Genomic DNA, 15,678 nt, shown 5'->3' on the forward strand with positions numbered 1-15,678 from the left:
CCTTTTTATCACCTCTATCCATCATACTACCACCAACAACCACCATATATCTCTCTCTCACACACATCCTTCATCCAACCGAAACCCTAACCCCTCATGTAAACAATCCACCGGAGCTCCCAACCCTGCCACCGCAGCCGCCGGAGCTGATGCTGCGGTCGTCACGTCGCCGGAGCAAAACCACAGCAGGTGGTATGCGTACAGAAAATCACAAAGACGTGAAGCTAAAGGCTCGGATATATGAGATGGATCTTTGAATTGCGTGGATACACCGACACCGGAGGCTAAAGGCTTAGGTGTAGAGAAATATAAGTCGTGAAGCGGTTGAATTTCTCTTTTGTTGACAATGTTGTCAAAGAGGTTTCAAAGGGTATTCATGATTTTGCTAAACCGTTGATTGCTTTAATGAAGGATTCAGGATGGGATCTAGATGAAGCTGCAAGTTCAATCCAAGATTCGGTTGTGTACTCTGTTAGATCTCATAAGAAATACGCATTTGAAGCTTACATTTCAAGGAGAACGTTATATGGATTTTCTTTGAAATCCCACAGTGTTGATTATGTTTTGAGGTTATTAACTCGTCAAAATGGCAAGGTGGGTTAGGCTTCTTCAGGGTTTCACGGCTTCAGATCTAGAAAGTGAAATTTTTGTAGTGAATCGTGGAACCGGATTCTCTGATAATTATGTGGAGAGTATTGAAGGATTGTTTGATGATATGGGTGGTCAGAAAGAGAGAGGGGTCAAAGAGAGATAGAGAGAGATAACTTTTAAAAATCGTTAGGATTTTTATATTATTTACATAACTAGTCCCTATGAAGATGAATTGACAAAAATACCCTCATGTGCAAGGCACATGACTAAATTTAACTAAAAAAATTGACTGGGTTAGGCCTAAAGGACAAAACGTGCAAGATTTTAAAATATAAAGTATAAAACTCGTCGATTATAAACACAAAGAACACCGCTTGAAAATGAATATAAAGATAAAGGGCTATTTTTGCAATTCACTCTTTAAAAAAATATTAAGAATTGTTTTGTTAAATGATAAACGAATTAGAATTTAAACTGGGAAAAAAAAAAAAGAAAAGTATTAAATTTAAAATAAAAAAAAAAGACAAAAAAAAGGAAGACAAATAGTCAGTTAGTGACATAGGCTTAAGCTCTTTAGATTTTGTTTTTGCCGATAACCCCCAACCCAACCCAACCCAACCCAACCCTAGCCCCAGTGGTTCGCCTGGTATTTTTTCAGCTTCGATCGAGACGAAACATCCACCACTGCGAATCACCACTTGTTTTGGTCGACATCTCATCTCAAAGCTGCAGGTCTCCGATACCTTTCAATCTCTCTTTCTTTCTTTCACTTATGTGAAAGAAGTGCTTTGTTGTATATATAGATAATAACTTTTGTTTAATTTGGTGATAGAGATGACTTGGTGTCAACATTGTGCACAAAATACTGACACACATCGTGATTATTCAACCGGCACCATGTATCTAACCATTCTATTTCTCTTCCTTCCTTCCTTCCTTCCTTACTCTTTTATTTTATTTATTATTATTATGTTTAACTGTTACTACTTTACTTTCAGATGCTGTGTTGATTGTGGAAAAGTAGTATCTCAAGAAGTATACACAGAAGATACCCAATTTGTTAAAGATGCAGCAGGAGGGGTCTGTTTCTTTTACTTTTACTTTTTTTTTTCTAGTGTTCTGTCTGTCTGTATATCTAACTTGTTGTATATAATCGCAGGCCCGTATGGATGGCAATATTGTTAGATCGGCTACAACTTCTTTTGCGGACTCGCATAGAAGGACATTGAGTAAAGGTACTACATTTTGTGTTTGTGCTTGATTGTATATTGTTACATTGCATACTCGATTGCAACGATATTTTCTTATGCTGCAGGGAATGATATAATTTATTGGCTCATAGAAAAATACGGGATCAATGATGTTAATCATGCTACTCAGTATTACGTGGTTTGTGTTCGTGCTTTTCATATATATTAGTTTTTTTAGATATTGGCATATTGATTCGTTCGTAATTGTAGATAGCTGTTGAGCGTGGGTTCACGAGAGGACGTAGAACGGCACAAGTTGCAGGTGCTTGTCTCTATGTTGCGTGTCGGTAAGTGGTTACGCTATCGTGTTTTTATTTGCAGATAACATCTGAATGCTAATGGTTCAACAATATTAACTGTTTGGTTGTGACTTTGATTGGATTTTGATAAATATTATATTGGCTGTTTTTTTTTAAAATAAATTGAGACTCGGGTTATGATGTAGCATTAACAAACATCTTTTCTAGCTTAATTATTTAGAATTTTATAGGCCCGTTCAGTTCTTCTTGAGGTAAAATGTCACATTTGTGTGAGCCTGAACATGGCTTACAAGCAAGTGTGAAAGGCATTTGACAAATGATTTCACTATATATGTACTTACATATACGCACATGTCTATATAGGGGAATGATCAAATACAAAACAATCTTAACCAAGGAAGTGTAGGAAACCGGGTCAAACGGACTCTTGGTTTTAAAAAGCGGGAGGCGCACAAAAGCGACGAGGTCTAAAACCGAGGCGTGAAGTGCAAAGCGCCAAAGCGGTGGGCTTTTCGTACCCGAGGCGCAAGCTAATTATATATACTTTTCTATACATCCCATATGTTTTTAGCTTTCCATACCTAAAATATAGCTATAAGTATGGTTTTTGTATGATTTTAGCTGCATGTACATTCCAAAAAACCCAGGGTTCAACTGTTAGATGTATAAAAACCCCTGGGTACAAGAGGCGCGCGCCTCAGGCCAAAAAAGCCCAGAAAAATTCCCAAAAAGCGCGCTTTTTTGGCGCTTTTTGTAATTACTCTAGAGTCTAGGCGCTGTTTTTAAAACCAAGAACGAACTACAGTTGACCTCATTCCAACGGTGTTGGAATCGGCTTGTCGAACCCTATTCAACTGTATATATGGTTTAGCTTTTAGGGTTTAGAGTTGAACTTTTGGGGTTTAGCTTTAGGGTTTAACATTAGTATTTTTTGGTTTAGCATCGGTGGGTTTAGCTTAGGTTTTAGCCTTTAGGATTTAGCTTTTAGGGTTTATAGTTTAGATTTTAGGGTTTAGAATTAAGGTTTAGGGTTCAACGAGCCGGTTCTAACGCCAGGAATGAGCTCAATCGGAGTTCATTTGACCCGGTTTCCGATACTTCCTAGGTTAAGGACATTTTGTACCGGATCCTTACCCTGTCTATATATACACACACACACATACATGTCTTTGTGTTTACCCGAATTTCTTGCTTCTAATTTTGGTTTACGCTGTGCTATGTACCAATGTATGCACTTTCTAACTGTGAAATTGCTGTCAAGTGTTGCCCAAATATATAATTATTCTTCGTTGTCATTTGGCATGTGATTTGCGGATCTATTAATGGTTGTTGTTATGTTAAACAGGGAAAAGGAGAAACCGTTTCTGCTTATAGAATTCTCGAGTGAATTGGGTGTTAGTGTGTAAGCAATCACCTTCCTTAACTATCAAATATTTTTCAAGTTCTTTTAATAACAATATTTATTTGTTATTTATATTTTCTAGCTACGAGTTGGGCACTGTTTATTTACAGCTTTGCCAATTGTTGAGCCTCCAGAATCATCCATTTGTACAAAGACCAGTTGATCCTAGCCTTTTTATGCATAGATACACTAGGGGTAACAGCTGATTGTCTCAGATTTATTTGAATATCTTTTATTTTTTTCTTGAGTAAATTACACGAATGGTCCTGCTTAACTGATGTTAAAATATTTATTAATTCCATGTTTAGTTTTTTTTTTCAACGAACTTTTCAACCCATTTAAGTAAAAAGGGTATATGGTCATTTCACATGGTTTTAACAAATATTTTAATGCTCCTTAGTGAATGACCAAGGGTGTTACTGGTCGGTGAACAATAGGGACCGTATATGTAATTTCTGAAACAAAAAGGACCAAACTTACAATAAGACATTACCACAAGGACCATTCATGTAATTTGCTCTTTATTCTTTGTTTATATGGTTGATGTTGTTATTTATACCTTATTGTTTTTGTGTTTTAGAACTAATGAAAGATGGAGACAATAAGAACGTCCTGAACACTGCATTGCATCTTGCAGTTAGTATGAAAAGAGATTGGATTCAGGTTTTTTTTTTTTTTTGAATTTTTATAATTCTCATTTTGTGAGTATATTTAGGGGGTGTTTGGGATTGCGTTTTCAACCTGATTATTTGATTATTGTGTTTTGAAATCACAAAAAATCTATTTTGAGTGTTTGGTAAAAAATTAATAAAAAGTGATTTTTTACGTTTTGTAGAGTTCAAAACGTGATAATCCATAAGTAGGTCACCCCTTGCTGCAGGAAAACGTGATTATCCAAAAACTGATTTTTTACGTTTTCACTTATTTATTTTTTTGAAATATATATACTTGCCAAACACTCAAATAGTTGATTATCTGATTATTGTGATATCAAACAACATAATCAAATCCAAACAATGTTGATTATCTGATTATTGTGATATCAAACAACATAATCAAATCCAAACACTTTCTTTCTGCAGCACGTTTTGTTACAGCTAATTATCTGATTCTGATTATTCAAAACGCATAATCTATTTTCAAAACTCAACCCCAAACACCCCCTTAATAACTTTTCTTCTTCATGATGTTTTCACAGACAGGAAGGAAACCTAGTGGGATATGTGCTGCAGCTATTTATGTTTCTTCTGTGTTACATGGATATAATTTTTCAAAAGCCGATGTCGTGAGTATAATTCTAAAGCTTTTTTTTTAATCATATGAATGGTTATTTCAATTTGTTTAATAAATTCTGTTATGTTCAGTAACATTATGCTTTTGACATGTTAATATTTAATTGATGAAAATAGCATTTTGTTTGGTTATCTGAAGTTGAGATTTTTGCTAATATTATTCTTAGGTTAAAGCTGTACACATTTGTGAAGCAACGTTGACAAAGCGACTGATTGAGTTTGAAAACACAGAAGCTGGGAGTTTAACAGTGAGTTCTATTGCTCTGATCACAACGAAATGAACACATATATGTGCATAATTTGTCATCTTGTATAGTTTTGTCATTTGAATTACTTGAATATATATATTTTTTGTGAGTTTTCTTACATATGGTCTTGTTGAGTATGTAGATTGAAGAGTTCACTCAGAGCGCCTTGAGTTATGAGGAGGAAATGCAGTCTTGTAAACAATCTGCCGATGATCTAAAGTTGCCTGGAATGACAGATGTGGTTTGCGAGCACAAAAGGAGTGCAGTTCAATCTGGTTTTGGGCTTTGCAAGGATTGCTATATGGAGTTTTGTGGTGGACTTGAGGGTTCGGAACCTCCAGCATTTCAACGTGCCCAAGTGGAAAGATTATCCGTGATAGAGGTGGGTACTGTTTTATCCTTATTTCGTATCATTTGATTTTTGGAAGTTTAATCTTGATTTCACATGTGAAGGTTAGTTTGGCAAAAGTTAAAAGGGTTTAAAGTTGAAATTAATGGGTAGATTAATTAGAAAAGTATCGGCTGGAAGATCTGTTTGATTTTGTATTAGATTAGAATTCTTGTAGGTCATGTTGACTTGATTGATGATTAGCAAGGGTTGTATCGAGTATAAATATAGGGTTTAGGGGTCACGGATGATCTTTTGCTTTTATCAAAGTTTAAAACGTGACTTGTGATTTGTCACCAATATCGTGTTATGTGATTGCTCGATCCAGTTTTCCAACACTAATACGTGTACTTTGTACATGTAGAAGTTATTATTGTGTTTACTATGCTTAGTGTGAAATTAGGATTTTGACTTGTTCATAATTGTAGGGAACACAGGGTAACATGAAAGAAACTGAAAATACAGTCACTTCAACAGAAGTCGAACGCGTTGGTAAGTTGACTTTTTTCATTTTTTTTTTCTTCAGTTGAGAGGATTTCCTGATTTTACTGTTTGTTGTTGTGCTTCTGTGACAATTTTATCAGCTCTCAACTCTGGAAAACTTGACAATAGTGTTGATGCTGTTGAAAGCTCAAAGGAGGCTGTTGAAAGCTCAAAGGAGGCCCTTGCTGATGAAAATGATACGAATGATAATAACGAGACTGATGAAAGTGATGCCTTTGACGATCTGGATGATTCTGAGGTAAGTGAAACTGTTATTTGAAGCTGATAATCGGTATCACGCAGGTTAAAACACGGAATGATTGTCAAAATCCCTTTGCCACAACTCTTTTATTTGATAATAATAATAATATAATAATAATCTTCCTATACTAATAAATGAAAATCTTTTTGTACACGTGTCACTCTCTGGTGCCTCCTCCCTTTTAATAATAATATTACATATTAATTTTTATACACAATATAATATAATATTAATTAATATAATTAGAGATAAACGTATAAATTCAAATTTAATCAATCTATACTATATAATAAAAGAAACCAATGAAGGGACACTTGTCAATATTTTAGAGCATCATTAATTGTAGATAATTATTATTTAATTTAAATTATTAAAAAAATTATTGAATATTAAACCAATGTTGTATTCCATTGCACCTATACGCCTTCTACAAATTAGAAAAGTCCGGATTTAATGGGTGTTTGGATTTGGTTATTGTAGTTGCTTTACACTTTTGAATTAATCCAAAACAAAACATTATTATCTAAACAATTTTTTTTTTCCCAAACAATTCAAACTATTATTTGATAACAAAAAGCAGGAGCTGAAGCAAAGGATATCAAGGGGACCGCTAATCTCTTGTCATTGAAATTTATATGGTTTTTTTTTTAAGTTAACCGTCCCTTTCGTCCCTGTGGTTTGTCTAATTATGCAAGTCCAGTCCAAATTTCAATAAACATTATGTATGTTTCTCTATGTTAAGTGAAACAATTTTTTTTTTAGTTTAGATAAGACTTTAAGATTTGAAGTTATGTTTATGCCAATAATTTAGAGTTGATAATATGTATATTAATTTAATTAATATTTAATAATTTAAATTAAATAAAAATTATCTACAATTAAGGATGGTCTATAATAATGACAAATACATAGAGTTTTTTAAAGATATAACATTTTATTTATTATTTGCTATATAAAATTAGATTCATTCATCCCATACAATACACAGAGTTTTTTTAAATATAACTTTTTTATTACTTAATATATAAAATTATATTTCTTCCACCCGTGAATACATAGGTTTTTTTTAAATATAATATTTTTATTTTTTGATATATAAAATTATATTTATTCAAACCGCATAATAAACGAGATTCTTAAAGATAACTTTTTTATTATTTAATATATAAAATTATATTTACTTTAACACATGTAATAAATAAGGTTTTTAAAAATATATTGTTTTTTATTTAGTATATAAAATTACATTTACTAAACCCGTGTAATACACGGGGTTCTAACCTAGTAATTATCTATAACAAATATAAATGTATCAAATAATATAATAAGTATAATATTTTTAGTAAGTATAATATTATTTAATATAGTTAGAGATCAAACGTATAATTTCAAATTTAATTAATAGTAAATTACTTTTTGAGTCCCCATGTTTTAGTGATTTTAACCATTTGAATCCAAAATCAAAAAGTTTAACGCCCTGAGTCTCTAACCGCTCATTCACACCCTCTGTAAAAAATTCAAAAAACCTTTTGTAAGGTTGAGTTCTCTAAGTTCTCACAACTCGTAGAAGTTTTCATTTTACCCTAACCATATATATTTGTTAAGATAAAATATATTATTTGGATATAACCAATAATTACTAATAAAGTATCAAATCACATGTAAAAGTAACGAAAATATAATTGTTCTTTTGTTTTACTAATTTATCTAAATAAGTCATTTCATTAATAAGGATTATATACAAGTTTATAATTTACGTTTTTCGTCATTCAACTCGTGTAATACACGGGGCTGTAAGCTAGTAATAATAATACATAAACATATCTATATATACGGCCCTGTATACTTCTACACTATCTCTCAAACAGGAAATAACATACTGAGAATTCAATGATAGCTAATATTTTGTGCTGATATATTTACGTATATTTTGTGGTGTAGATCACTGGCTACATACTTGACCCTGAAGAAAGTTCTTATAAGACGAAACTATGGGAACTAATCAACGGAAAAGAGAATATGCAGGTGATTAACTAACTTCTTCATTAGTTATGTATGAAGGGCTTGATTATCTTTAATGGCTAACATTAAAACATTTAGCTTAATAGGAAACGAGAAGTGTATTTTGCAGTTCATGTTACTCATAACTTTTGAGACACTAGTTATGAAAAAAATTGAATTTTGGGCAAACAAACGTTTTGTGTCAACCTACCCTCTTTTCTTCCAGGAACGAGCTGCTAAGGAAGCTGCTGCTAAGGAGGCTGCAAGCAAAAAAGACGTACGTGCTTTTATTTTACATTACGAAATTTAAATTTGGAAAAATAAGTTGATAATTGTAAAACGGGCGGGAGGGAGGGCGGGCTGGGTAAGCAAATACTTTTTGACTTTTTTTATTGATGCATGATTAATTAGCGCCTCTTTGATTGTATGGTATGACGTGAAAACAGAAAATCAAAAGAAAGAGAGAGGTAGAGGCTAACATTAAGCCTCCCCAAACAGCGGGAGAAGCTGCCAGTCAACATTTTTCGAAGGTAATTTTGACCAACATAAGTTAAAATGATTGTACCGGTATTTTGTCTTAACTTGGCTGTTTTTTTATTATTTTGTGCAGAAATTTGGTTCAAAATTTAATTACGAGGCGATGGCTCGTCTCTTTGATGAGGTAACCAATATGTTCTTATCTTGGTTTCTTAATTTGTTACAATTTTATAAATATTTAGAAATAGGGGCATAAACGAGCAGAGCCCGAGCTTAGCCCATACAACATAAGAGAGCTTGAACTCTACTCAATTTGAGCTCTATTTCTAAAGGGTGCACATGAGTAGTTTTTCATGCTTGCTTGCTTGTTTATTATTTACTTTTCTTTTAATTATTTATTTATATAATCTAAAACTACTTTTACATATATTTATAATTATACTTTTTATATATCACATACTGCGTATATTTTATTAATTTTTTTATATCTTAATATAGAGTAAATTACAGATTGCGTCAGTTAATTTTTGTAAATAAAAATCCTTCCACTCTCTTTATATTCTTTTCTGCCGGCAACACCACCCAACCCAATTCGATAGTACCTTCAACAAAAATGGAAACGATGCCAACATATGAACTACGCCTATGCATGAATATGGGGTAGCGAGGGTGCGGTAAGAAATAAGGATGAACTACCTTAAAGATATTGAAAACCCCAAGACAAGCTTTGATGCAATCGTTTGATGAAAACACTAAAAGCCTTGAAACACATGCTCGTTTTAGCTCGGCTTGATTCGAGCTTTTAGCGAGCCGACTTCGAGTAACTTGGCTCGTTTACACCTTTAAAATTTGCTTATAGATGTAATATTTTTGAAAATAGTTAAATGGGTCAATTTGACTTGTAATCTTTATGTTTGAAGTTTAATATATATATATTTTTATGTTCTAGGAGCCAATCCCTAAACATCGTGTCGATGATCAGATGGTGGCGGAAGTATGACAACGAACAACATATTGGTGGAGGTAATGGCGGTGATTATGATTTAATACTTTTGAACTCAACACCTATTTTTTTTTTTAAATATATATGAAATTGTTGTAAAAGTTTTTGTTCTTTGTTGTATGCATATATTTTTTTTTTCTTCTGGTAGGATGCTTAATTAAACTATGGTAATGAAAGATGTTGGAAATATTTTAATTTGGCCTTGCTGTTAATCGGTTATCATCTTTTACTAGAATTTGGACCATGCCGCGCGTTGCAGCGGCAACATCGTGTTTGTCAACTCATTACACGCGTAACGATAATGACATTAACGTGTGGTGCCCGTACATGACGTTACACATTTTTGACTTTGTTACACACGTTACGTTTGTGACAATAATATCATTATACATAGATAATAAAAAGAGTATAATGTCTTGGATGTTGCAGTTTAAAATTGTAAAGATAATTTAAACAACGGTGTAAAGTCGTAAAAGTAATTTTGCTATTAACATGGTTAGATATAGATAAAAAAAAAGTATAATATTGTGTTACATGTTACGGTGTATGACCTTAAAAGTAATTTAGATAAAATGAAGTGTCAAGTTATTAAGTAGAAAAGGTTGCCGGTCAATTTGTTCATTAAATAAACAATGTATATCAACCAAAGCCTCATGTACAAAATCCTTTAAACAAAGAAAACCTCTAAAGCACGTGTTACTATACCATAATAAAATATATTAATTAATATTAATAGTTATATAATTTGAGTTGCAGAAAAATAATAAAAGGATTAAATAAAGTAAATTCGATATTTAAAAAGACAATATAAAACATAAACAGGAAAAAAGAAAAAAATCAATAAAATAATTAAAAGCAATTACTTAGAAAAACAGAAAAGGTTAGAGAGAAAAAGAAAAAGGAAAAATCACTAAAAGAATTTAAACCAATTAGTTAGGAGAAAAAAATTACAGATAGAGAGAAAAAGAAAATAAAGTGGGGAGAAAAATTTCTCTAAGAAACCATACTGGGATTCGAACTCTACGACTTTGTGTCATTCATGCAACTAACAATAGACCATCTGGACAACTACTTAATTTGAACAAATATTCAGGAAAAAGAAATAACAATTAAATAAAAAAGCAAAGAAAAAGAAAACAAAAGAAAAGCTGAGAATATGTTGAAATGTGAATAGGGAGTTTATAAAGTTAGCATAATTAACCCTTGTTCAAAAGAGATATAAATGCAGTGAAAGGGTATGAAAAAAAGTGCATAAGTGGGATTCGAACCCGGGTTGGAACTGAGAATACCACATGCGTCAACCACCTGATCCAACCATTTCTCTGTTGATAGCTTTGCTTTCAGTAACTAATATAAACAAACAAATGTTGGTGGCTTTTGATGGGACAGTCACCGACATTTGTTTTTAAGATTATATAAATAAATATAATTATAAAACTATTTATTGTCATACAATTATTATTTTTTTATAAAAAGTTTAGTTTGTCCAAGCGTCAAAACCAAACTGTTTTGGTGTTCCAACTATTCCGATACATTGTTTCTTTTACTTTAATTAGCAATTTAGCTCAAGTGTTTTGAGTGAAGGACTTAATTTGCATAAAGGAAACTTATATATGTAACTAGGACTTGTTACCAGTTCATTGTCATGACTCGTAGTGTATATTCTCAACTTGCTTGATGAGTCTTCTTATTTTGTTTTCATTGTATGTATCACTAAGTGAGAATTAACCCACTTATTGATGTGTTTTGTGTCTCGGATGAGGGAGCTGTTGATTCCAAATAGAATTAGCATTTTTGGGTTCGTTTCATGTTTGAATGAAATGTCTCGTTGCCAATATGAAATTTTTTGTTGCAAATTGTGTTGGTTTGACGTGCTGAATTTGTGAACCCATACGTGACTCATATCTATGTGTCAAAAGACATCCATCGTAACTTAGATATAATTAAAATCATGTAACCCTGACATAATATGTTTAACCCATTTATTTAAACAAACCAAACATGTTAATAGGTTGTAATAAAGTTGTAAAGATTTTAATCAAGTCATAACAAAAAGAACAAATTCAAATCATTACTTTTTTCTTTATCAAAGATTATTTTTCTTTATGTAAACGAACCAAACATGTTGGAGGTTATGTATTAAAAACCAACAAACTAATTTCTTTATACAACCTACATATGTTTAACTTGTATTCATAAACAAATAATTGTGTTTATATATACATGGCTGAGGATCATTTCAGAACTCTAAATAATTACAGAACTTTCAGAACTTCTAATAAACAATTATTTTATATATAAATTTCTGTATTTAGGGTACTTTTATCATTTATCATATGAATTTTTATGATTACATACATGTTAAAAGTAGTTTACATATGTATAATAATCAAATTGTATATATGTGTAACAACTAATGATATATATGTAAAAAAACCAGTTTACATATGTGTAATCATAAATTACATACCAAAAAAATGATAAACTACTTTTAACATGTATGTAATCATAAAAATATATGGAAAAAATGATAGAAGTGCTCTAAAAATTAAAAAAACTAAATAAAAATGTTGTTTATTAAGAGTTCTGAAGGTTCTGCAATTATTTAGAGTTCTGAAATGAACCCAACCAATATATACATACATACATACATATACATATATATATATATATATATATATATATAGGTAGAGGATCCTGTAAAAAAGGCCTAAAGTGTGAGAAAGGTAAGAAAGAATCTCAGCCATTAGATTTTTGATCTAATGGTTGAGATAATAGGGACCAAATTGTAAAATATTTTTATTAATTTGGACTGAATTGAAATATCTAGGGGCAATTGTGTCTTTTTATCCCCATTTTCTAAATCAAAATCCCTACAATTTCTCTCTCTCTCTCCAGATCTCTCTCTATCATACGTTCAGAATTTCTCTCTCCATTATCAACTCCAAGACCACCACGAATCGGAAGATTAAACATCAATCGGAAGCCGGTGTCGGAAGCGGTTGTTGAAGACGATCGTTGTTGATTTTGGATGACGGATGCGAGCGGTTGTTGAAGACGATCGTTGTTGATTTTGGATGACGGATGCGAGCCGGCGGTGGTGATTTTGTTGAAGACGATCGTTGTTGATTTTGGATGAGCGGATGCGAGCGGTTGTTGAAGACGATCGTTGTTGATTTTGGATGACGGATGCGAGCCGGCGGTGGTGGTGGTTCGAGCGGCGGCGGTTGTGGTGGTGCTGGATCGGCAGCGGTGGTGCCGGATGTGGCAGTGGTGGTGGTGCCGGAAGTGAAGAAGATGATACAGAGGTGTTTTATTTTATTTTCTGAATGGTGTTATTTTGTTTACTGAATGGTGTTATTTTGTTTGCTGAATGGTGTTTTTTTTGTACTGAATGGTGTTACATTCTTTGTACTGAATAGTTTTTTTATTTTTATTTTACTGATGAATGGTGTTATTTTTGTACTGAATGGTGTTAGTTTTTTCTTTTCAGTAATGGTGTTTTTTTCATTTTTCTGAATGGTGTTATCTATACAACCTAATAAAAGCCTTAATTAGGGGACACATGTCCACCTACTAGGGCCTCCATACCTCTTTTTCCCGCCAAAATACACATACCCACATATTCTAGCAATGATCCGACACGGGATCCGCATACCCATTCGGGTCCTTAAAATTCGTTCCGTATTTAACACACCTAACCGTTTATCATTCCCATATCTCTTTCTTCTCTTATACTCTTTTCTGATTTTAGGGTTTTTTAACCTTCATATCTATCGATCGACTGGACGATTATTCATCAGATCTAACCCCGATTATTGTAAAATCTACGGTATGTACAGCTTCTCATCAGATCTAATTTTTTCATGTGTAGTTTGTTATCAATTCTGATTTTAGGTTTTTTTTTCCTTTTTGTACTTTGAATGTTCATAAGGTGTTATATCGATTCTTCGGACATACAAGGTATATAAGTTCTTCCTGTAAAACGTAATCTTTTATTCTGTTATGTTTTTTATCTATTGACGAATCATATTCTTTTGTTATTGCCTTCCTTTTTTTCGATTCTTCATCAGGTGTTACAGAGATTCTTCAAACAAACAGGTTACTGCTTCAGAAATTTTTTGATTATATGAAGTTGTTTTTTGTTATAGTTTTTTTAATTTCAAAATTTTTGAATATGTATTCATGATATTTAATTTTTGTAACTGTTTTGTGTAGGTGTTGAATATGTCAGGAAGTTCATCAAGGTAATATTTATATATTCTACAATACAATATTTTTTGTACTACTCTTTATTATAATTATTGTGTTATATATGTAACTGTATTTATACAAATTTTTTTTAAGGTTTATTGAAAGTTTTAAGTTTGTGTTTATAATCTGTATAATATGTATCTGTATTCTGTTTTGTTAGATATGTTTATGTTTATGTTTATCTGAATGTTTATGTTTATCTGAACGTAATATATTTTTTATCAAATTCAAAACAGTAGCAGGGTGCCATCTTTCTGTAGGCATTTGAGTAGAGCCGATGAATTTATTATGGTACATCATAATTTATAACATATAACATATTTATATATATTTTTCTTTTTCATTATATTCATTTGTTTATTTTATTTTTTAATTAAAATTTAATTTCAATTGTTTTATTTATAAGGCTCTTCCCTCTCACGCGACGACTAAATTATGGGGTGTCTATATGGCTCCTACTAATGTTCACATAGAAACAGACGACGGCCGTAAATTCACTGTTTACATAAGTGAAGCAAAAGGTCTCTTTTTCCTTTTCCACGGTTGGTCTGATGTCATTACACATTTAGGAATTAAAGCTGGCACTTTTGTAATCTTCACTCCTTTGGATTCTACAACATTCAAGTTAACATACTGTGTAAATGGATTGAGTTCTATTTGTTTCTGGTCATCCATTGTAGCTACGCCTTCTCAATTTACTGTAAGAATAATTTTCAATATATTTATATTTTGATTATATTTTTCATATATTTACATTTTTTAATAATTCCTTACAAGTCTTATGTTTATTTAATTTTTTTTTATCATTTATACAGGTAATACCTGATTCTGTCCTTTCAAAGTCTCATGATTATATGTCAGCTGATATAATTTCCACTATGTATTTGGACAATAAAGAGTTTCATCTTAAAGTTCAAGGTTGTAATGGTAAAGTCTGCTTTACAGCGGGTATTGATGTGATAGTTACTCAATATCAATTGGAGGCCGGTTCTTATTTTTTATTTACAAAATGGTTTGGTCATTCTTTCCATTTAAGAGTATTTGATAAAAATGGTATTGAAATGAACTTTGATCATGTACATGTCGATGATGTAAGTTTTTTTTTTGTTTATTATTTATATATAAAATATAAATATAATAATTGATTATTTGAATTATTAAATCTAACAAATTTTATATGTAAGTTTCAGGTTGATATTGCACCTATTGATTCTCTTCAAGATTTGCCTCCCTCTGCTGTTGCTGAACAAGCCACTGGACATATTATTCGTTTTGTTCGAATGGCTGCTGACTATTTTGTAAGTTCTAATATCTTTTTAGTTACTAATAAATATTCGATATATAATTTTTTATTTACATAATACATAGCTTATATAAGATATAAGATAAGATTGATGTTCTTATTAATTTATATTTTTTAATAAAACACAGCGGCTTCCTGATGATGTTTCCATAAAGGCTAAACTTGATTTGGGTGTTAAAAGTATCACAATGAGACTTTTGCATCTTAATCCTCAGATGGAATTTCGTAATGGTACTATACGTCAAGCGAGACTCGAAGGTTATTGTTATGCATTAAGTAGTTGGTCGAGATTAATGAACATTGCTGGCATTAAGGTGGGTGACACGGTTTATTTTTGTTTTGACGAGACTGAACAAGTTTTGAGTGTAGAAAGGGTTGTTTCTCCTTTTTAACCATATTTAGTACTCCTTGGACATTTTGGTTTGTTTTTTTTTGGTTTTTATATGATACGTATATTAATTACT

The 15,678-nt window shown here is 31.8% G+C and overlaps 1 protein-coding gene across 1 annotated transcript; it reads left to right on the forward strand.

The window, feature by feature from the left end:
* The first annotated feature begins 1,170 nt into the window (after positions 1–1,170).
* Positions 1,171–9,856, forward strand: LOC110937424 (transcription factor IIIB 60 kDa subunit). Its single transcript, XM_022179845.2, has 19 exons — positions 1,171–1,323; positions 1,424–1,490; positions 1,590–1,671; positions 1,751–1,826; positions 1,907–1,980; positions 2,052–2,128; positions 3,447–3,503; positions 3,586–3,698; positions 4,084–4,166; positions 4,702–4,788; positions 4,963–5,043; positions 5,186–5,425; positions 5,860–5,923; positions 6,016–6,173; positions 8,118–8,201; positions 8,404–8,454; positions 8,624–8,707; positions 8,788–8,838; positions 9,604–9,856. The coding sequence occupies exons 2-19, from the start codon at positions 1,426–1,428 to the stop codon at positions 9,652–9,654; spliced, it is 1,578 nt and encodes a 525-aa protein (XP_022035537.1). The 5' UTR covers positions 1,171–1,323; positions 1,424–1,425; the 3' UTR covers positions 9,655–9,856.
* Positions 9,857–15,678: the final 5,822 nt, after the last annotated feature.

The sequence above is a fragment of the Helianthus annuus genome, chromosome 4 (genome assembly GCF_002127325.2).
Source record: "Helianthus annuus cultivar XRQ/B chromosome 4, HanXRQr2.0-SUNRISE, whole genome shotgun sequence".
Classification (NCBI taxonomy): Eukaryota; Viridiplantae; Streptophyta; class Magnoliopsida; order Asterales; family Asteraceae; genus Helianthus; species Helianthus annuus.

Excerpts from the sequence above, each read along its gene's own strand:
- LOC110937424 (XM_022179845.2), top strand. The coding sequence starts at position 1,426 with ATGACTTGGTGTCAACATTGTGCACAAAATACTGACACACATCGTGAT. Across the intron at positions 8,202-8,403 it reads ACGGAAAAGAGAATATGCAG|GAACGAGCTGCTAAGGAAGC; the intron begins GTGATTAACTAA and ends CTTTTCTTCCAG. Across the intron at positions 8,455-8,623 it reads AGGCTGCAAGCAAAAAAGAC|AAAATCAAAAGAAAGAGAGA; the intron begins GTACGTGCTTTT and ends ACGTGAAAACAG.